Source organism: Lycium barbarum, chromosome 2, assembly GCF_019175385.1.
Source record: "Lycium barbarum isolate Lr01 chromosome 2, ASM1917538v2, whole genome shotgun sequence".
Classification (NCBI taxonomy): domain Eukaryota; kingdom Viridiplantae; phylum Streptophyta; class Magnoliopsida; order Solanales; family Solanaceae; genus Lycium; species Lycium barbarum.
In genome coordinates this window covers 26,138,061-26,161,147 of record NC_083338.1, presented here as the reverse complement: position 1 = coordinate 26,161,147, position 23,087 = coordinate 26,138,061, and the positions used below count along the sequence as shown (strand labels likewise).

Here is a 23,087-nt window from a genome sequence, read left to right as displayed (position 1 = left end):
TAAATGAAAATTTTACCCTTTGGAGAGCAAGAATGGAAATGTTGATGCTGCTAGACTCTTCCTCTTCTCGATTTATTAGAGACAAAACCAGTAATTATAAATAAATATTATATTTAAAAACTATATAATGTACATTAATATCTAATACAACAAACATCTAAAAATATAATTCATGCATCGTAATTTCTGCATTACTTATTCATATATAAACACTGCATAATTAATGCATGCTTTTGCTTTATTAATACCTATAACTTTAACCAGCAACCAAACGACCTCTAGGTGTACTGAAGTATGACACCATCCCCTTGTTTTCTAATAGTAGTCTCTGGTTGACATTACATGTTTGTTGTTGTATCATCGCTATCAATTCCTACAAAAAATTGTAATTAGTTATGAATTTCGTTGCTAAATTGCTTGTCACTAACAAAATTTATAATAATCCGTTGTTAAATAGGATTAATAACGGATTTTGCTGTTTAACTACAAAATTTGTTCGTCGGTAATTCCTATTTTTTCAAATATATATATATATATATATATATGAATTAACCTAATCCAATTTAGCTTCAAAGTTTAGTCAAACTGACTATCAAAAAGTGAAAAGTGTCACGTAATATTGGGACGGAGGGATTATATGATATCTAAGATATGATACACTAGAATTGGATAACAATAATAACATATGTTCATAATATAGACCTAACCTAACTATGAACACGTGTCATTTTGATAAAAAAAATTTTTTTGTTTATTTTCTTGAAAAAACAAATTTCTTTAATTTAACAAATTAAAGTAATTCTAGTTTTCGAGTGAAACGAAACTGAGAAAGAAAAATAATCTTCCATCTCTTTCTCTTTCGTTTCGTTTCTTCTATTTCACCTTCCATTCTCTCCTTCCTATTTTCAAATCAAATCACTTATACAATATTGTCACAAATCTGACCAAGGCAAAGCAAAACATTGTCAAAAATCTCACACAATTATCACAAATCTGACGAAGTACGTGAAATATTTTTATATACAAATCTGATTAGACACAGGTAATTAAAACTTTGTCATGAATCTGTTGAGAATAGGCAAATGAAAATTTGTCGCAAAATCTGATCATAAAGGCAAAAACTTCGTCACAAATCTGACGAAGGCAAAGGAAAAAATAATCCATTTTACGTGTCATGGACGAGCTAGAATTCAGACGACTTCTTGAACGCTTCCCAATCGTCCGATTTCGAGATTATCATGTAAACCTTTTGCTTTCTCGCTTTCTGTCAATCTGTTAACGTGTTTTTGTTACCCATGCAAACACTACAAAAAAGAAAAAAAAAAACTGGAATTAGCTAGGAACTTTGTTGCTATCTGTTGTTAGATTACTCGTAGCTACAAATATTTTCGCTAATCCGTCGTTAAATAAGATTAGCGATTTAGGTATTGAATTTTTCTGTTGCTAATATTTTTTTTTTAGTGAGAAGCAGTTGTTTATTGGATTTTAAAATGGTTGGCATTTCCGGATCTAAAAATAGAAGGAAAGATGGATGTCTCTCCCCTTAATGCCCCATATCGATTCTAGTTTACTTTTTGTGCTTTTGGGCTGTTTAAGGTTTTGCTCATATTTTTCTTTTTGATAATGGTGGTGTCCAAGTTAGACGGGTGGTGTCCGACCCCGAATTTGAAATTTATGAGTTTAGGATTCTAGCCCTTTTAAATTATTGAGTTCTAAATTAATAATTTATACATATATTAAATGGTTTTCTTAAGACAAATACAGAGTTTGAACCAATGTTAATACGTTTTGGGTTTGGTCGAACTCGTACGATGGTCGCTGGCTTACCAGTGGTGGAGTCAGGATTTTCACTAAGGGCTTCAAAATATGAAGAAGTAAACATACGAAGAAGCCAAGGGGATTCAACATCTACTATATGTACCACAACAACAACATACCTAGTGTAATCCCACAGGTCGGGTCTGGGAAGGGTAGAGTGTAAGTAGACCTTACCCTTACCTCATACATAAAGAATAATTTTAACCATGTATATACAACAACATACCCAGTATAATCCTACCATGTGGGGTCTGGGGAGGGTAGAGTACCCGGGGGGGGGGGGGGGGGGTAATTCGGATGCTTCCATTTGGCTCTGCCCCTGCCACCAGCACACAAGTATTGGTTGACTTTGACCTCCAATGCTTAGGTAGAAGAAATAACCATAATTTTTCTTTTTGAACGGTGGTCTCCCATGATTTTCATCCACTTGATTGTCCATTAGGCCTTACTCTTGGGTGCAAGATTTTGCTGATACTGGACTAGACATGCCAATGTAGAAAGCTGTACTTTTTTTTTTAATTTGGAGCTTGTTACATCAATGTCATTTTCTGGTTTGTCATCTGTTTGTTACCTGGTCAATTAATTTGTTATGTTAACAATAAAACTTTTTGCACAAAGTGATCCTCAACTAGTGTGGATTGGAGGAGAGTGGGTGAATACCTATGAAACATTTTCCTTACATTTCTGCGAAGAGGTTATTTTCACGCATTGAACCATTGATATACAACTTTTTATAGGAGCAATTCTACCGCGGTGTCTTGGCTCGCCATAACAATTTGTTAAATACGTTGCAATGATGAAGTAAATCATTTATGTTAATTATTCTGAGACTTGCAGAATTTGGCTTTGTATGTGTTCCTCGTGACTTCAATTCGGATGCTCCAACATGTTTTGTTGATCCTCGTTGTTCTAAATTTTGATATAATTGAACGAGTGATGTCATATACATTTTTTGAATCCCAATATCGGGGTTATGGAAGAAGCCTTTGGAAGCAGGTTGCCTTTGGGAATTATTCTTATAGGATATTTAGGTAGATTTCACAGGCCGATGTTGTTCCTCTATGTCTATGCCTTTTGTACTGATATGTGCTTAATATCATTGATGGTCATTAACGTGTAGGTCTCTTCCATAGGCCAATAACTCCATAAGATCAGTTATAGTCTGAACATACATGTCTTCTTCTATTTTTGTTTCTTGGAGGAGAATATCGTCTGATTCGATGATGTATATAGATATTGTTCTGTTTTAGGGGTAAAATCACATGAGCTGATTTCATGACCTTTCTTCTTGGTCATATGTTTTCATATGCTTCTATGCATCACATCCATTTAACTAAGAAAGGAAGACACAAAAGGGAGTTACAATTTGAGGTGTGGGTTACATTTACCTTATTTGATAAGGATTTAAGTAACGAAGAAGTGAAACAAAAGTTAGCACCCAAGGGTATGGCCTAGTGGTTCATGAAGTGGGTTAAGAAATATGAGGTTTCAGTTCAAATTTCAGCAGAGGCAAAAGACAGCGGGTGATTTCTTCTCATCTGTCAAAACCTTGGTGGATAGAGTTACTTGGTACCTGTTGCTAGTGGAAGCTAGCAGGTATCCCGTGGAATTAGTCGAGGTGCGCGCAAGTTGACCCGAACACCATTGTTGCCAAAAAAACAAATAAGTGAAACAAAAGTAATTCAAAACCCACAGCATCTTGGGCTTGCTTAAATTTGGCTTGAGATGGAGGAGGTATTGCTGAAAGTGAACAGAATTATCACCTTACACCTACATATGAGCCTCTCATGTAAGATGTAGAAGTTTAGATTCAAATAACTAGGTTCCCATCTGTGTCATGCTCAATGTCAATCATCTTGCTCTCATCCGACTCCTGTATCATTAATTGTTCTCCCCCTCCCCCTTGTTTTATGTTAGCTCCTATGTTTTGGTCTCTTCTTTTTGCTTTTTGATATCAATTTGACTCCTGACTCTCATCTAACTTGTGCTTATCTCACAGATTGATAACGACACAACAAAAAGATCAACCTCTCATTCAATAGAGAAGGAGGAGGTAGAAGAGAAGCTTTTCCACGTAACATTATCTTTTCTTTCAGTTCTTGACTTTTTCTTCCTAACAGTAAAAGTTGCATCAGGAAAGGCAATGGAAAGAGACATGGAGTAAGGGACATAAACCAGAGACTGGAATTCAAGCAATGCATCGTGGTGGTATGGACCCTATCATTTGTTTTTTTTTTTGGAAAATGACCAGAGATCACCATTCTTGACCACTTGTAGAACTTATTCGTTACACAACTTGCAACAAAGATGCTTAGTGTTAAACTATTAAAGAGTGTAAAGATATCAAACAAGTGAAAAAAGGAGTACCTGGTTCCAAAATATGAGAATGAAAGAGATATTCATAGTTTCTAGAGTCATTGTGGAATTAAACATACGAGTAAAGGAAGAAACTTTGGGATTAGGTTATAGAGTATAGACTTAGAGACATGATAAAGGTGATGGAGAATAAATTTGAAGTTAATCCTTGTAGAGAAGAAGGATCTTCACATAAAATTCATTGACATAGAGAAATTAGATGCTAGAGTGCCAAAAAAAATGTGTGGCTTGGTTCTTGTAAAGAAAAGAATTAATATAAATATAGAAAGGCATGAAGGAGAGGTAGAGAGCTGTAACAACCATGAAAAAGGAGGAGACTGAGGATTTTCCCATGACAATAGTTTTACAGCATCAATCTACCTTATGCCCGGGTTTGTTATTGTGGTTAATGGTTGAGCTACTCAACAATATTGAGGATGAGCTAAATAATCAATAACTACACTGCATGGGACGTACTTTTTATAGAATGATTATGTATTAATGATAAAACCAGGGGGTACCACAATTATTGAACTTACAAGTTCTTGTTCTATTTATGAAGTAGGATGAAGCGAGTCAACAAAAAGTTGAGATTATTGAGTAGTATGTTAACAAATAAGGATTTAATATAGGTAGAAGTAAGACAGAATATATGCATATTAAATTTATCCCAAATAAAAGAAAGAAGGAGAGTGAGATAAAACATGATTATGGGCCTAGACGCGGACGATTTCTATAATCAGGTTGAAGTCTTTCAATAAAATGTCATGACATATAGAGAGTAGTACAAATAGAATGACTGAAACGGAGGAGCGTCACATGATTTCTATGAGATAAGAAGACATCTATCAAGTAAAAGATGAGTTATGTAGGACGGTTATGAGATTGCTAGTTTTTATGGGACAAAGCGTTGAGTCCCTCAAGTCCAAAATACTTAAAAATGAATGTCGTAGAAATGCAAACGTTAGTATGAATATATAGACATGCAAGGTCAGAAAACTTATAAATGATCATTCCAGATAGAGGGTCCAAGTAGCAGATATAGAGTTTAAAATAACAGGAAGTTATTTGAGATGATTTGAGCGCATTTCATTTGTTGACCTCTGGATGTACCAATCTATTATGTGCATTGCTATGATGATTGATGGAGCTAAAAAGGGATGAAGTAGATCTAAAATCACATAGAGGAAAAGTTTTCTCAAATAAATTGCTACTTTTCAAACTCAATGTACATTTAGCAAAAGAACATAACACAATATAAGAAAACGATCTATGTAGGCAACACAAGCAAGTTGAGATAAAGATATAGCTGTTGTTGTTAGTTTGTTACACTTACACTTATAAGTATGGTGTTTGTCAAGACTCTCTTTAGTTTGGCAAGAGACTTATATGCTTATGCAAAGAATAAGTGTAAGATTTGTAAAACACATAATTTGAGTGACAGATTATTTAATAATGGAATAAATGGACCTCGATGGTGTTAGGATTTGAATCCCAAATCCGACCTTTGTAAGCAGGTTCCCAGGAAAGATTGGAGGGTCACAGCTGGACCACTTAAATACCAACCTCCTTAGACAGAACCTACTTACGCCGTGATGTAAGCGAAGAATAAATAGCACACACAGATTTATAGTGGTTCACCCTCAATGTGAGAGTTACGTCCACGTTGCTGCTGCAGATCTTATTAAAGAAGAAATATTACAAGTGTTTACAACGCTCAACCTCACAACCCCAATCCCAATTTTACTCAAGAATTTTATCACAGAAAATTCTCTCAAAGACCTTCTCTTACTTAGTCCTTTCACTAAGAGTATTTCTCTTAGATTTTTTTTTCTCTCTTTGGGATGTGTTTAGCAAATGATCTTGATGATTTACAAATGAACCATAAGCTGCCTATTTATAGGAATGAATTTTCTATGATGAGGTAAACGCTTACATCACGACTATCATGAGGTAAGCGCTTACATCACGACTAAGATGAGGTAAGCGCTTACATCACGACTATGTGAGACCCAACAGATGGAGCAGAACATATACAGAGGATTTATATAGCCAACCCCAAATAGTATTGATTGACCGAATTTTCCTTTACTGAGTATCTGACTATGGAGAAAAAATTTCTGACAGTTTCCTGAAGTAACATACCTACATCTTTTCTTCAAAGAGATTTTTCTTTGACACCCTATTTATTTAGATCCTAGTTATAAATCAATGGTACTTAAGGTTTTTAGCTAAATTCAGGTTGACTAGTGTGAATTCTTAATCTATAATGAGCTTGCCTTGATGGTGAATTCTTAACCTTTTGTAAAAGGTGTAGTAATTGTATTCACTTAAATGTTACAGGTGCATTTTGGGGCAAAGTGAGAGAAGCTGCTGAGAAAAAGGTGAGTCATGTTATTTATATCTTATACTAAATAGATAAAGCCTTTTCTCTGACTAAGAGATGACATTCATATTTTAATCCTAACCAAAACATAAAATAAATAAAAATAAGAAAATAATATTGAAACATCTTATATTTAGCTACACCAGTCTCCTTTGTTTAGAGAAAACTCGGCTTAAAGATGAACTATTGCAGACCATCCATGTGTATGCGCAAAACTCTGTTGGAGGGAACTTTCCAATCTTAAAGGACGTTTATACCTTGCAATGCAGAGGATAATTAAGGAAGTGGTTAAATTAGCTATATTTTAAGTAGTATCTAAGAAACTGCAGTGGGAGTAACCACTTGGTAAAAAAGCTAACTTTTTTTTTCACCAACTAGGACAGTTGCTGGATAGCATGTTTGCATATACTATAGAAAACTGAATGATGCCACAATAAAAGATAGTTTCGCTTCTTTCTTGATCAAAAATAGCATCCTAATAAGTACTCAACTAACTATTCAAATGATTAACAAGAAGAAGGGAATCTGCTTCTCCAGTACGAGTTCCCAAGACTACTCAAAGTATCCTAGTCTGGAAAGTCAGGTGTTGAAGCTTTTTCGAAAGGAAGATATTTATTGAAATCTATAAGAAAGCTTATAAAGAATGCTCAAAGTAATTGAATTTTAATGACGCTAATCATATTGAGTGTTTTTTGATTGAATGATGTCCATCACCATACAAACTAGTTTTATTTATACATACGAGATGAGCCGTTAATGGACCGTAACGACTGTCCTGTCCCTAACTCTATCTCTAAAATTTATACACGACTTAATTTTTACCATCTGAATAAGTTAGTTGCATTATGATAAGAACCTTGTTTGATAAAGTCAGCAACGCTAACTTACCTTGTTTATTTGGGAAGGCTATGGATTTGATTTATGCATATCGTCTGACTGGACTTAAGCTCATTTGTTGAAGATCTAATAAGTCACTAAGTCTCGCAGCCAGGCCCAACCTTGTATCTAGCCCAATTTGATGCCCAAATTTTTTGCCTCAAATTCCACCCCCATAAACCACATTTTGACTGCCTTCCCCTATATCAATTGTACTTGAATTGTTAGTTAATCATAGTTGATGATACTATGACCGCGCCATTGCTATTACAGAACTGTACATGAGATTTTCGGCTCCTCCGAGATCACAAATAATCTAAGGGCCCTTTCCTATTCTTTATCTTGATTAGGGGTGTACATGGACCGGGTTGGTTCGGATTTTTTAAACACCAAACCAAACCAATTGCGTCGGGTTTTAAAATTTATACACCAAACCAAACCAATAAAATTCGGGTTTTTTAACCTCGGGTTGTTCGGGTTGTTCGGTTTTCTCGGATTTTTCGGGTTTTTTTTCGGAATAGTCTTGATACAAAACATTTAACTTTTACTTTAAATATTTCTTTAGTCCTAGTAAGATACAATTATATAATTAAGGTGTTTCTTAAGAAAATAACACAAAATGTGAGAAGAGTGATGATATTGTATTAAAATATTCAACAAAAGCTAATATAATCGGTTAAAATAAATATTGCTAATTAACAAGCCATAAAAGAAAATGACCATAATCTAAAAATACTAAGTCATGCTAAAATAAGTATTAATTATATGACAAAGAAAAAAAACTTAAGTTATGTATTTTTAGTCTCTAAATCAATTATGCAAAACTAAAGAATAGATATCCAACATTATTGTCATTTCTAGTGGTAAATTGAATTTATTTTGTTAGGATTAGTGTTGAGTTGGTTTTGGTTTGGACTTTATTTGAGTTACTAACATCCATAGGATATAAAACTTATTGACATTCAAAATTCTAAGTTCAAGCTTGAATAGTATGATAATAGATAAAAAAATACTAAAAAATTTTAAAAAAAATTATAAATTACTTTACAAATAAATATTTTTATGTATAAAATATTTTAAAAATTGAATACATGTAATGTCGGGTTGGTTTGGTTCGATTTGACTTTTTTTAGTTAAAACCAAACCAAACCAATTATGGTCGGGTTTTTTTTTCCAACACCAAACCAAGTCAAACCAAACCACTAGTCGGGTTTTTTTCTCGGTTTGACTCGGTTTATCGGTTTGGTGCGGTTTGTCGGTTTACTTTGTACACCCCTAATCTTGATATGTTTATCAGATTGAGTCAAAATCTATCCTAACTCCTAAGAATTTTGTCTGCTATATTTAAAACTAATAAATAGGTGCTTCTGAATTGATCTCATCTTTTAAGAACTTTTGAATTTATTAATTCAAGGATGAAAGTATTGTTGCTTTTTAGAAGGATATTCTAGTTACAATTAACACCTATTTTTACATGCTCTTGTGGCACATTATCATATAGGAAAATGTCTTCCGAACATTGCATTGAATATCTTTTCAAATGTATATGATGGATTTCCCGTGATATGGAAAAATTATGGAATTTTTCTTCGATATTGTGTGTACTAAACTAACATTTGAAGACTGCCTACATCACTTATCTCTGGTTTTGCAATGCAGTGAAGGGACTAACTTATTTTGAATTGGGAGAAATGTTATTTCATGGTTTGAGGAATCATAGATCTCGGACATAGTGTTTCCACTTAGGGCATTGAAATGGATATGGAAAATGTTGAATGCTTTAAAAAGTTGCCACCTCCTACTTCAGTACATTAGAAGTTTTGTTGGACATGCTCAATCGCTTATACAATTTATCTAAGATTAGCTAAAGATGTGAAATATAAGTTGTCTGATGAATATTTATATGCATTTCAGGTCTTGAAGGAAAATCTTCTTGCAGCTTTATGCACTCAATCAGGAGTCCGATATGATCCTCATGAGGAAGTGGTGATGGCGGCTGCCCGACATATTGCTGATGAGAGGCAGGCTTCAAGTGGTGCAGGTCCATCTCATATACCCCGCTCGTCGGCCTATGCATCATCATCAATACCGAACCGAATGACATGTGTTGAGGAGGATTTGGATCACATACGCCATTTTCAAGCCTATCAGGTGAAGCACAATCAAGCAATTGCTGAAATGCTGCGAATTTTGGCACTTCACCATGGAATGAACATGGATAATTTTCCTAGTTGTCCGTCATATATGCCCCCAAGGGACAAGGCAGTGCTCAACGATGATGACGAGGACGACGACGATGATGATGATGATGAGGACGAGGACGATGACGATGACGAGGAGGATGAGGAGTAAACATACCCTATTCAGGAGTGCTTCTTTTTCCAATACACATCCCTGCCTTGAAAGAAAAAAAATTTAGCGTGGAAGATCATTTTTGTTAGTTTTGATTGATAAATAGCCTGGAAGATCTCTAAGTGTTGCATCTCAAGGCAAAATTTTCAGCATCAGTCACAATGTTATAGTTGTTGTGGTGGCAAGAGAAAGGGAATACAACAGTAGTCCTTCCCCATCCTTTTCCCTTTTCATTTTTGTATAAACCTTTTTGGTCCAAGGGGGGAAGATACAACAAGTGAAGCACTCTGTTTGGTAGGGAAGGAGGTGCCAAAAATTATGAATAGCACCTCCAAACTTGTAAAATTATGTAACAATTTTGATGAGGAAAATTGCTCTTTTTTAATTTGTTTAACAAACACCATCTCCTACCCCTTGCCCTTGTCTTTTATATATTGCAAATTTACAAAGGTTACTGTCTGACTCTCATCTTGTGCCCTTGCAATTTTCTCATTTCTCACACTAGTCTCAGAGGGTCACAACTTTGAATTGTTTGAAGTTTCATAGTCAAATATAGAATTGTTTTGAGAGAGTAATGTTATTATGGTAGTTTTCTAGCTCTGGTAGAGAAAAAGATGATGGACAAAGAGGGGGGAGGATATTAGTGCAAAAAAGTGAATAGAGTAACCCCCCCTCTTTCTTCAAACTTATGACACAGTTTTGCTTGCCTGGATGTGTCATCTGCAAGAAAAATGCTTATCCGTAACAGGTGTCTACACCATCATTAGTAATAACATTAAGATGCGAATGTGAATTGATTGGTCAAATATTAAACAGTTTATGTAGGCCTGCAAGACTTTAATCTAGTGGTAAGAGCACAACACCTGACGTGTAAGTTAAGTGCATGTTACAGGTTCGAACCCCATTATAGACAAAAGTCTAGCATTTAAGTGAAGAAGGGCATATGAGTGAGCTCATTGTCTGCCGAGTTTCAAACCTTGGGCGACTCTTAGTATTTCTCAATTCTCAGTTATATAAAAAAATTGTACAAAGAGACATATCATATATTTATTTGGATGGAATAAACGTCAGTGCAAGTAATAAGTTTCAAAAGGACTTTAATTTTGGTTTGATGTGCTTTACATTTTCCCTTAGGTGCACATTCTAAATGATTGTGGATGATTGACAAAATAGGTTACGCAGCTTATTTATTCTGTAAATAACACAGAGTTGATGGCTATAACCGTATCATGTATTTTCAATTTTTAAATTGTTGTCCTACAAACTACAAAGTAACAATAGTCTGACGCCAATTTAGAATTTAAGCTAGAATTTGTAAAGTACCACTAAATTTACTTTTTTATTTTATTTATGACAATAACTACGATTTTGGTGCAAATGTGTTGGAAAATGTTATTGAGCCGGGTCCACCTGTAAGGGGTGCTAATTAACCCATTAGGGGTCGTTTGGTGCATGGTATAAGCTGAGATATTCCATCACTAATTTTTTGTACCATGTTTGGTAGAAGGTATAAATTTATCCTGGAATAAGTTTATACCTTGTACCAAACAAAGTATAAAATGCTTCCCATGGTATAAGCTGGGATTATCCCGAGATAATTTTGGCCATGCACCAAACAACCACTTAGTGTGTCGTCTTGTGACGATTCTGAAGACCGGTGATACAAATGTGGTTGCTGTAAATCCGTTTATATTGTTAGGATTTTGCCCTGATTTTCTTATCATATCTGGATTTTACCTTTTCTTGAAGGAAGGACAAAGAGTTTACCATAATTGATTTTATTTTTTCCAAAAGGAAAATATAAATCTTTCATATTTGAGTAACCCTTTTCTTGGAGGAAAAGTTTTGTACATCTATAAATTGAAGACCTCCTTCTCACAACTGGAGAATACCATAGCATCCACAATGTAGTCGTTTAAAGAGTTTTGTTTAGGGGGAGATTTTTCTCTCAAATAGTTTTTATGCTTTTAGATTAGTTTTCATATGTAGATCAATTGATAAAACCATATAGCTAGAATATTATGTCTCTTTTTGTTACACTCCATAATAATCTGTGCTACTTGTATTAAAACAAGAAAGAATGAGTTAAGAAGGTTCAAGGAAAGTTAATCGAGTTAGTAAGAATATCGTTATATATACATGGTTTCCTTAAGTATCCCAAGGCGACACGGTTACCTAAAGGGTGTGGAATCGCGCTATGAGTATGTATATGAAGTAATGCGAGTGACCTTTTAAAGTATTTGAGATTATTAGTAATGATATAGAGGGTGGACAAAAGATATGAATATACTTTTGCGATTGGAGTTTCGTCAAAGCTTTGTGAGTTCTCTAGTTATGTTTAAGGTTATTGTGAGTCTCTGGACCCTTCAAGATGTGTATATGGATTTTTTTATTGATGTATATAAGTGTGTATATGTATGCATAAGAGGTTACATAAGGTTGGAAGAGGATTAGAAGTTAAACGAAATGAATCGGAACAACTTCAGTAAAATTTCGGACCCGATTTTAGTCTATATTGTAGGAGGCATATCTCCTTGAATATGAGGAGTTTTAAGGTGTTTCAAAATCCTAAAATGAAGTTCATCGAGTCTAGTTTGTAATGCAACAAACCGCTCGTCAAAATGATATCGGGATAAGGAGATATGGACGATGCAAGTTGGGCTGGCAGGGCAGCAAGTTTGGACCCGACCCAAACACTCACATTTCGGCCCATGAGGCCCATTAAACTCAATAGATAAGTCACCACTTTGCCCTATATCATTTCACACGACCTAAAACAGATCCAAAACCCTTATTTTCTCTCCCAAACCCCCTTTCTAATTGAGCCATCATATAAGCTAAATCCTAGACCCTTGACATGATATTAGTTAAAGAGAAGTTGTAGCTTAAGTTTTTTTTTGTGTTGTTAAGCAAGCAGCTGGAAAGAGGAACAAGATTCTTGAAGATTCTGATTGCTAAAGGTAATTTCAACCTCCCACTCATGTTATCAATTTGGATTAAAGGTTTAATATGGTGTATACGTGAAGGAAACGTTGATATACAAGCTAGAGAGAGAGAGAGCATAAGCCATGGCATTCGGCCATGGCTAGCAAAATTGGAGCTCAAATTTGTTGATCCAAAAATCAGATTTTCTAGGTATTTCATCCCTTAGGAAGGTGATAATAACGTGGAGAATTCATTTGGAGCAACAAGAACAAGTATTAGTGCATTTCACAAATTCTAGCTAAGTGGAAAAAGCCAACTTGTTAAGGTAAGAGTTGATCATTTTTCTATGTGTTTGATGATGAAGTTGGACGTGTGGGGAATATGCAAATGTAAATTGTATGTGTGAAATTATGTATCTTGATGTTGAAGCATAGTTGTAACTTGGTAACATGAATTGCACGAATGTTGGAATGTTGTTGAAATGTTGTTGAATGCCGTAGGGGCTGTTTTTAATTGAAATTTGATGGACTGATTTGAATTAATATTTTGGTTGTTGTAATCATAGATTATGTGATGAGAATGAAGGAATTTAATGGTTAGAGTTGGAGTTAAAATTGTTGTGGGTTGTTGTAAGGATTATAGAGATAATAATGTGATTTACTTGCATATGGATAGATGATGTGGTGTCGTGTGGCTGCTGTTGTATTTCCCTGAAATTTGCTGAAAAGATGGCATGAAATAAGTCGTAAGAAGTGTATATGGGCTGCTTGGTGTGTTGTAAGTGTTCGTTAGAATTTCGGGCATCGTTATGTTATAGTTTAGGGGCTGTTTTCGGCCCAATTTGGAGAAATTGTTGGATCGTTGGAAATATTATGTGAATTGTTTAGAATGTTCTTGAATGTTGTTAGTATGGGTTTGGGTTAGTATTTGGATGTATAGGCGTTGATGTTGGCTTGAAGGTAAGCCGTTGAATTAAATATTTGGAAAGTTGTCGAATGATGAAAAAGAGAGTATTAATGTAATATTGTCTTTCGGATTGGTTATTGGAGTTGCTAGGTTGGTTATTGTGGTTGTTGTTGTTGATTTTGAGCGAGTTAAATTCTCGGGATGGCCTATTTACAGGGGAAGTGCTGCCGAATTTTCTGTAGAATTTAATGTTAGTTTGGAATGAATGGCTTAAGTGCCTATGTTTAATATTGGATATTCGTTGGCATATTTGTAGACCTTGGGGAGCCCGAGGCGTAGATTGGAATTTACTTTAGATTGGCTATCTTGGAGTGCGTACGAGGTATGTAAAGCGCAACCCTTCTTTCTTTTGGCATGCCTTAGTTTTCAATAGGCTATATCACGAGCCTCGAGGAAATTCCAAATTCGAAATCCGAGCACGTTATGATCCTTATATATATTTCTTGGCATTCTTATGTATGTTGTGATGAAGTATGAACAATTATGTCTTCGAAAGCATTGATTTCCAAACTTTGTACAAAAAGTTGTTTTAAAGAATTCCGTAACTACGAAATGCCATATCTTTTGCATAAAGGCTCGGATTGCTCCAATATTTTCATAAGAGTTTGCATGATGTATAATGAGTATGTTTTCCATGAGCGGGCCCGATTCGGGTCGATACCCGTTCGTGGGTCCCGCGACTTTTCTTTATGTAATTCGGACGACTTTTGAAAGAATTTGGTATGATTATCATTTCGAATTTCAAATATGATCATTTTACTTATGTTTGAATTTATGATAATGATTTTATGCATATGACTACTCTATTAACTACTAAACAAAAATTGTTTTAAATAGTTCATTAAGTCTTATAAATTGTTTTGGCCCTCGGAACGACTTCAGAAAGGTATGCTTCTGTAATTCATTATGACATCCGAAACTCACTTATTATGATCCCGTCTGACTTCATTGAATTGGTTTGCCATTGATATGCCTCATCGAGTCTCTGAAAATATTTATGATATTTTAACTGCATTTAGTTTCTCACTACTCTATTCGTGGATGCCCCAATGTTTCCCACACTGAGCCCGGGCCAGGATATGTTGTCAAGCGTAATCCTCTGCATTGTTCGCCGTGCCTCGATGTGAGGGGGCAGGTATACGTGTACATGGGTTTGTGGAGTATGCTGTGCCATGTACACATGTTCTGATATGATTTGCCATGGCCATCTGATATGATATACTATGTTACGGGGTTATGCCCCTATTCTGATTCTTCTGTGTTGTGGCACCAGCGTCGGGAGGGTGGCCACGTTCTGTTTGCCGAGTCCCTTGGCAGGGGCCGGATTTGATATGACATATGTTTCTGTACACACTCCGCATGTTTTGAAGATATGTATTTGATACTTTGGATTTTCTACTCACTTTTTCTGTACGTTCTGTACCAGTTATGATTTTGGTTCTGTAATTCAGGCTTTACATATTCAGTACATATTTCGTACTGACCCCCTTTCTTCGGGGGCTGCGTTTTCATGCCGCGCAGGTACCGACGACAGGTTTGCTGATCCGTCCGTCTAGGATATCTTTTCTGCCATTTGGAGCGCTCTTTTATTCAGAGCCCATCTTTTGGTACAGTCTGTCACTACTGTATATATATATATATATTCTCGTTCATGGGTACGGCGGGGCCCTGTCCCGTTATATGATTCCGTCGGTCTGTTTAGAGGTCTGTAGACATGTTTGTGGGTTAGGGTCTTTCTGTACGGATGCGTGTATATGTTGTGTTTGGGCGATCTCATTCGCCGCGGCGGCCGGTCCGCATATGTTTAAATGTTGCTTTGTTGGCCCTGGGTGGTCATTGTTGGTATTATCTGTGCGCAGGGTTAATTTGGATAGTCTGTAAAACAAAGGAAACTCTGCCGAAATTTTTCTGGAAATTATCTAAATATTGAAATATAGCCTTGTCGGCTTCTGCTATATACTTGAATGCGTTTGATAATATTCGTTCTCAACTCTGTTTAAAAATGATGATTTAGTTTGTATGTCCGTTTGGGTGCCCAAGTAGGGCACCAGTCGCGGCCCACGGGGCTGGGTCGTGACAGAAGTGGTATCAGAGCAGTTCGTCCTCGGAATGTCTACAGACCGTGTCTAGTAGAGTCTTGTTTATCGGTGTGTTGTGCACCACATCTATAAACATGAGGCTACAGGACATTTAGGGTGTTGCCTTTTTTTCATATCTAAGATCGTGCGATAGAGCCCAGTCATAGGAAATGAAATTCTTTATACTAACATTTGATTTCAACTGAAGAACGACATCGACAGAAGAAAGTGATTGATGATATTGAAAGTTTCAAAGTACGCAGGTAAGCAAAGGTACGAAAGGTATAAGTCGAGTAAGGTATGGAAGTGCGATTGAAATGTAAAGTTGAAAATTGAAAGAGAAAGTATAACAGGTGCAGTTTGAGTTGGGCATACGAGGTATGTTCATCACTTTTATACTGTTGTTAATATTGGGAGCCCTGTGTGGCTATGATATGATATGATGTGTATATACGTATAAATGTTGTCCCTGTGAGGCATTGTTGGTATTTCCTGCGTGGAGGTTTTGGGATAGTAAGAAGTACAGAGAAAACTCTGCCCAAATTTTCCCAGAAATAGAAAAAGAGAATGAGACATAGGTTTGTAATATGTTTTGAAAGGTTGTGTCAATAGTAAGGATATGATTTGACTAATTTGCCAATATGGCTGACCTCGAGAAATAAGTTGACTGCCGAATCGATGGTAATAGTAATTGGGAAGTCGATATCGATATGGTAAAAAGAATAATTTGGAAAGGGTTTATGATACTAAGAGATGATTTAGAAAAAGGCTGGATAATCTTGATAAAGTGTTATAGTAAGGTACCGACTGAATTGATAAGCAAGGAAAAAAAATTATGACGAGTTTATAGTAAAAGAAGTAGTAGTATGATTAAGATGAGAGTACAGAGGAAAATGAATTGTGACGGATGCGAATGTATTGGTAAAACAGGCTGTGAGGTTGTGAAGGATAAGATTGACTAGGAACGGTGAAAGGTTAAGTATGCTTATACAACACTAATGTAACATTCGAGGACGAATGTTCCTAAGGGGGGAAGAATGTTACACTCCATAATAATCTGTGCTACTTGTATTAAAACAAGAAAGAATGAGTTAAGAAGGTTCAAGGAAAGTTAATCGAGTTAGTAAGAATATCGTTATATATACATGGTTTCCTTAAGTATCCCAAGGCGACACGGTTACCTAAAGGGTGTGGAATCGCGCTATGAGTATGTATATGAAGTAATGCGAGTGACCTTTTAAAGTATTTGAGATTATTAGTAATGATATAGAGGGTGGACAAAAGATATGAATATACTTTTGCGATTGGAGTTTCGTCAAAGCTTTGTGAGTTCTCTAGTTATGTTTAAGGTTATTGTGAGTCTCTGGACCCTTCAAGATGTGTATATGGATTTTTTTATTGATGTATATAAGTGTGTATATGTATGCATAAGAGGTTACATAAGGTTGGAAGAGGATTAGAAGTTAAACGAAATGAATCGGAACAACTTCAGTAAAATTTCGGACCCGATTTTAGTCTATATTGTAGGAGGCATATCTCCTTGAATATGAGGAGTTTTAAGGTGTTTCAAAATCCTAAAATGAAGTTCATCGAGTCTAGTTTGTAATGCAACAAACCGCTCGTCAAAATGATATCGGGATAAGGAGATATGGACGATGCAAGTTGGGCTGGCAGGGCAGCAAGTTTGGACCCGACCCAAACACTCACATTTCGGCCCATGAGGCCCATTAAACTCAATAGATAAGTCACCACTTTGCCCTATATCATTTCACACGACCTAAAACAGATCCAAAACCCTTATTTTCTCTCCCAAACCCCCTTTCTAATTGAGCCATCATATAAGCTAAATCCTAGACCCTTGACATGATATTAGTTAAAGAGAAGTTGTAGCTTAAGTTTTTTTTTGTGTTGTTAAGCAAGCAGCTGGAAAGAGGAACAAGATTCTTGAAGATTCTGATTGCTAAAGGTAATTTCAACCTCCCACTCATGTTATCAATTTGGATTAAAGGTTTAATATGGTGTATACGTGAAGGAAACGTTGATATACAAGCTAGAGAGAGAGAGAGCATAAGCCATGGCATTCGGCCATGGCTAGCAAAATTGGAGCTCAAATTTGTTGATCCAAAAATCAGATTTTCTAGGTATTTCATCCCTTAGGAAGGTGATAATAACGTGGAGAATTCATTTGGAGCAACAAGAACAAGTATTAGTGCATTTCACAAATTCTAGCTAAGTGGAAAAAGCCAACTTGTTAAGGTAAGAGTTGATCATTTTTCTATGTGTTTGATGATGAAGTTGGACGTGTGGGGAATATGCAAATGTAAATTGTATGTGTGAAATTATGTATCTTGATGTTGAAGCATAGTTGTAACTTGGTAACATGAATTGCACGAATGTTGGAATGTTGTTGAAATGTTGTTGAATGCCGTAGGGGCTGTTTTTAATTGAAATTTGATGGACTGATTTGAATTAATATTTTGGTTGTTGTAATCATAGATTATGTGATGAGAATGAAGGAATTTAATGGTTAGAGTTGGAGTTAAAATTGTTGTGGGTTGTTGTAAGGATTATAGAGATAATAATGTGATTTACTTGCATATGGATAGATGATGTGGTGTCGTGTGGCTGCTGTTGTATTTCCCTGAAATTTGCTGAAAAGATGGCATGAAATAAGTCGTAAGAAGTGTATATGGGCTGCTTGGTGTGTTGTAAGTGTTCGTTAGAATTTCGGGCATCGTTATGTTATAGTTTAGGGGCTGTTTTCGGCCCAATTTGGAGAAATTGTTGGATCGTTGGAAATATTATGTGAATTGTTTAGAATGTTCTTGAATGTTGTTAGTATGGGTTTGGGTTAGTATTTGGATGTATAGGCGTTGATGTTGGCTTGAAGGTAAGCCGTTGAATTAAATATTTGGAAAGTTGTCGAATGATGAAAAAGAGAGTATTAATGTAATATTGTCTTTCGGATTGGTTATTGGAGTTGCTAGGTTGGTTATTGTGGTTGTTGTTGTTGATTTTGAGCGAGTTAAATTCTCGGGATGGCCTATTTACAGGGGAAGTGCTGCCGAATTTTCTGTAGAATTTAATGTTAGTTTGGAATGAATGGCTTAAGTGCCTATGTTTAATATTGGATATTCGTTGGCATATTTGTAGACCTTGGGGAGCCCGAGGCGTAGATTGGAATTTACTTTAGATTGGCTATCTTGGAGTGCGTACGAGGTATGTAAAGCGCAACCCTTCTTTCTTTTGGCATGCCTTAGTTTTCAATAGGCTATATCACGAGCCTCGAGGAAATTCCAAATTCGAAATCCGAGCACGTTATGATCCTTATATATATTTCTTGGCATTCTTATGTATGTTGTGATGAAGTATGAACAATTATGTCTTCGAAAGCATTGATTTCCAAACTTTGTACAAAAAGTTGTTTTAAAGAATTCCGTAACTACGAAATGCCATATCTTTTGCATAAAGGCTCGGATTGCTCCAATATTTTCATAAGAGTTTGCATGATGTATAATGAGTATGTTTTCCATGAGCGGGCCCGATTCGGGTCGATACCCGTTCGTGGGTCCCGCGACTTTTCTTTATGTAATTCGGACGACTTTTGAAAGAATTTGGTATGATTATCATTTCGAATTTCAAATATGATCATTTTACTTATGTTTGAATTTATGATAATGATTTTATGCATATGACTACTCTATTAACTACTAAACAAAAATTGTTTTAAATAGTTCATTAAGTCTTATAAATTGTTTTGGCCCTCGGAACGACTTCAGAAAGGTATGCTTCTGTAATTCATTATGACATCCGAAACTCACTTATTATGATCCCGTCTGACTTCATTGAATTGGTTTGCCATTGATATGCCTCATCGAGTCTCTGAAAATATTTATGATATTTTAACTGCATTTAGTTTCTCACTACTCTATTCGTGGATGCCCCAATGTTTCCCACACTGAGCCCGGGCCAGGATATGTTGTCAAGCGTAATCCTCTGCATTGTTCGCCGTGCCTCGATGTGAGGGGGCAGGTATACGTGTACATGGGTTTGTGGAGTATGCTGTGCCATGTACACATGTTCTGATATGATTTGCCATGGCCATCTGATATGATATACTATGTTACGGGGTTATGCCCCTATTCTGATTCTTCTGTGTTGTGGCACCAGCGTCGGGAGGGTGGCCACGTTCTGTTTGCCGAGTCCCTTGGCAGGGGCCGGATTTGATATGACATATGTTTCTGTACACACTCCGCATGTTTTGAAGATATGTATTTGATACTTTGGATTTTCTACTCACTTTTTCTGTACGTTCTGTACCAGTTATGATTTTGGTTCTGTAATTCAGGCTTTACATATTCAGTACATATTTCGTACTGACCCCCTTTCTTCGGGGGCTGCGTTTTCATGCCGCGCAGGTACCGACGACAGGTTTGCTGATCCGTCCGTCTAGGATATCTTTTCTGCCATTTGGAGCGCTCTTTTATTCAGAGCCCATCTTTTGGTACAGTCTGTCACTACTGTATATATATATATATATTCTCGTTCATGGGTACGGCGGGGCCCTGTCCCGTTATATGATTCCGTCGGTCTGTTTAGAGGTCTGTAGACATGTTTGTGGGTTAGGGTCTTTCTGTACGGATGCGTGTATATGTTGTGTTTGGGCGATCTCATTCGCCGCGGCGGCCGGTCCGCATATGTTTAAATGTTGCTTTGTTGGCCCTGGGTGGTCATTGTTGGTATTATCTGTGCGCAGGGTTAATTTGGATAGTCTGTAAAACAAAGGAAACTCTGCCGAAATTTTTCTGGAAATTATCTAAATATTGAAATATAGCCTTGTCGGCTTCTGCTATATACTTGAATGCGTTTGATAATATTCGTTCTCAACTCTGTTTAAAAATGATGATTTAGTTTGTATGTCCGTTTGGGTGCCCAAGTAGGGCACCAGTCGCGGCCCACGGGGCTGGGTCGTGACACTTTTAGTATGTTTTTCTTTGTCGTCTGATTTATCGCTGTTTAAGATTTGCAAATTATTAGCTTTCGCATGATGCCCTGTTTTTTCGATCTCAACATCAGCTGAGGAGAATTCTGAAAGTCTCTTAAACTAGTATTTGTTATAATAAATACTACAATATGTATCATAATTGTATCAAGTATGTTTAACTTAAACATTAACTAATAAATGTATTTGGTGCATACATCCGCCAATGATTTTAATAGTCATCCTCAAACATGATATTGTTATGGCAATCACGAAATTTCCAGAACACTCTATGCCAATTAGGGAAAAATATTTACCCGGTTTAGCTCATCTTTATTTTTTTTCACCCGCTCTAGCCGCAGTTTCTGCATGTGAGAGGACAAGCGAGCGTCGTCGCCGTCCCCGGTTAGGAACTGTTGCCGTCGCCGGTGGCTGAGCGCTTTTTTGGTAGATTTACACTTTTATATGGTAGAAGTGTGCATAAACACCTCTTATACATTATGTATAAACACCTCTTGTATAAGTTTGTATAATATTGTATACTAGTCTTATACATTATTATACATTTTTATACAAGGTTGATACATGTCTACAATAGGTATATAAAATTGTATATTGCTGTATAATGTTATATATCATGAAAAAGCAGCTATGCAAATGTAAATTAAAAATATGACTACGTGAATGTAATTTCTTATGCTGGATTGTATATGATTGAAATTTCCCTTCAAAAAATGTGCCAGCAAAGTAATTCCATCGGGTCCTCTTAAAAAGACATGGAGGGTTCAAAAGGTCATCTATTCAAGAAAGAATAGGTTAATACTCATCATGAAAAATAAGGTAAACTTCAATACGGCATAGGAAGTAAATCTTAAAGTTACTTTTAGTGCTAAACTCAAGCATGTGTATAAGTCGAACTGTGACAATAAATTGATAGTATCACCCTTTTGCGCAAAATCCTATTTATGCCCGTCAATAAAACCTTCAAGATGGTCACACAACAATTGGAAATCCTTCTATTATGCCCACAACAATGGCCCGGGCTCTGTTCTAGCCCCTCGATCACAACCATTTCGAGCACCATCATTTTCTACTTAATTTTACGAGAATCTCATATTTTATATTAATATTTTATCCTTAGATACATGCATGGTATCAAAACTATTTTGAAAACCGATCGAACTAAACCTAACCTAATCGATTTTTAATTTTCTTTTAATGAAACTATTGGTTTTTAAGTAAATTTATAACGGTATCGAATAATGAGATAGATTTTTTATTTTATAAAAAAGTACCAAAAATTTACAGAAGAATAAATTATGCATATCAAATATATTGTATATGTTCAATTTAAGAATATAAAATCAGTAAAAAAATACCTTGGGTCTTGGGCCTTGGGGTGGATTACAAATTCTATCAAAACCTACCAAAACCTACCTTAACATTATAAAAATAAGGGAATTACATGTTATTGACCTAACTTTAGTGTTTGGAACCTACCGTTTCAAGAAGCCACGAAGGTAAGTTTTCAATTTTCTAGTCTTGTTCTTTTTCTTCACCCTTTATATTTGTGATAGTAATCAATTTTTCTTTTTTTTTAATGTGCAAACGACATACAATTCAATAAGAGCTAGGCAACGACAAAATCAAACTACTAATGTTGAATTGTACAAAATAGTTAGATAAAGCAAGAGTGAGTTTCTGAAGTTTAATGTTAATTGTTAAGGGCCTTCAGACAGAGAGATACGACAATTGTGAATATTCAATGCCTGTAAATTATATATTTTATTCTTTTCTTATAAGCCCTGTTATAAACAAATTTGTTCTAACTGTATAAAAATTTGGAGTAAAATGTCATCCTGCATTGAAATATAGTAGCAGGTTCACGTTAGGAGATTTGGCCAGAACTGTATTTGATTATATTGATATTTCATATCCAACTTTGGGGCATTTATTTGAACACAATAAGTGGTGCAACAAGCCAACTTAACATATATAAAAACTGATCATCACAACTTCTTCAAATTACTCAAGTGCTGGATTGAATGATTATAATTTAAAACAACACCACTAGTTGACTGGACTTTAATTTGTAAAGCAATTGTGGAATCCTATATGACACTGAAAGCTGTTAATTTACTTAGTATCTATTTGGTGCTTTTTGAGAATAGCAATTTAGTTAGTATCTATTCAGTGCCTTTTGTTGAGAACATCAATTTAGTTTGCCAAATATAAGTTTTGGATAAGCTAATTTTACTTTGAGAATCTTGCTATTTTTCTTTAGTTAATAATAATTTAAATTTTCATTTGTTTTAATAGGTTCATTCTATGGAGCAATCTAATGCTATGG

The 23,087-nt window shown here is 35.7% G+C and overlaps 1 protein-coding gene and 1 long non-coding RNA gene across 3 annotated transcripts; both read left to right on the top strand.

Moving 5' to 3' along the window:
* The first annotated feature begins 830 nt into the window (after positions 1-830).
* LOC132629427 (uncharacterized) lies at positions 831-10,195 on the top strand. Its single transcript, XM_060345072.1, has 5 exons — positions 831-1,240; positions 3,818-3,871; positions 3,954-4,026; positions 6,517-6,557; positions 9,350-10,195. Exons 1-5 carry the CDS (start codon positions 1,175-1,177, stop codon positions 9,785-9,787), a joined length of 672 nt encoding a protein of 223 aa, XP_060201055.1. The 5' UTR covers positions 831-1,174; the 3' UTR covers positions 9,788-10,195.
* Positions 10,196-11,828: 1,633 nt separating this feature from the next.
* Positions 11,829-20,608, top strand: LOC132626376 (uncharacterized). Of its 2 annotated transcripts, none has more exons than XR_009577265.1 (2): positions 11,829-17,722; positions 18,910-20,608. It is a non-coding gene; the product is annotated as an uncharacterized LOC132626376 (long non-coding RNA). The 2 variants fall into 2 exon arrangements; XR_009577264.1 differs by having other exon boundaries at positions 17,789-20,608.
* The last annotated feature ends 2,479 nt before the right edge of the window (positions 20,609-23,087 follow it).

Coding starts and splice junctions, on each gene's coding strand:
- LOC132629427 (XM_060345072.1), top strand. CDS start 1,175: ATGGACGAGCTAGAATTCAGACGACTTCTTGAACGCTTCCCAATCGTC. Junction 3,872..3,953: donor ATTCAATAGAGAAGGAGGAG/GTAGAAGAGAAG, acceptor AAGTTGCATCAG/GAAAGGCAATGGAAAGAGAC. Junction 6,558..9,349: donor GAGAAGCTGCTGAGAAAAAG/GTGAGTCATGTT, acceptor TATGCATTTCAG/GTCTTGAAGGAAAATCTTCT.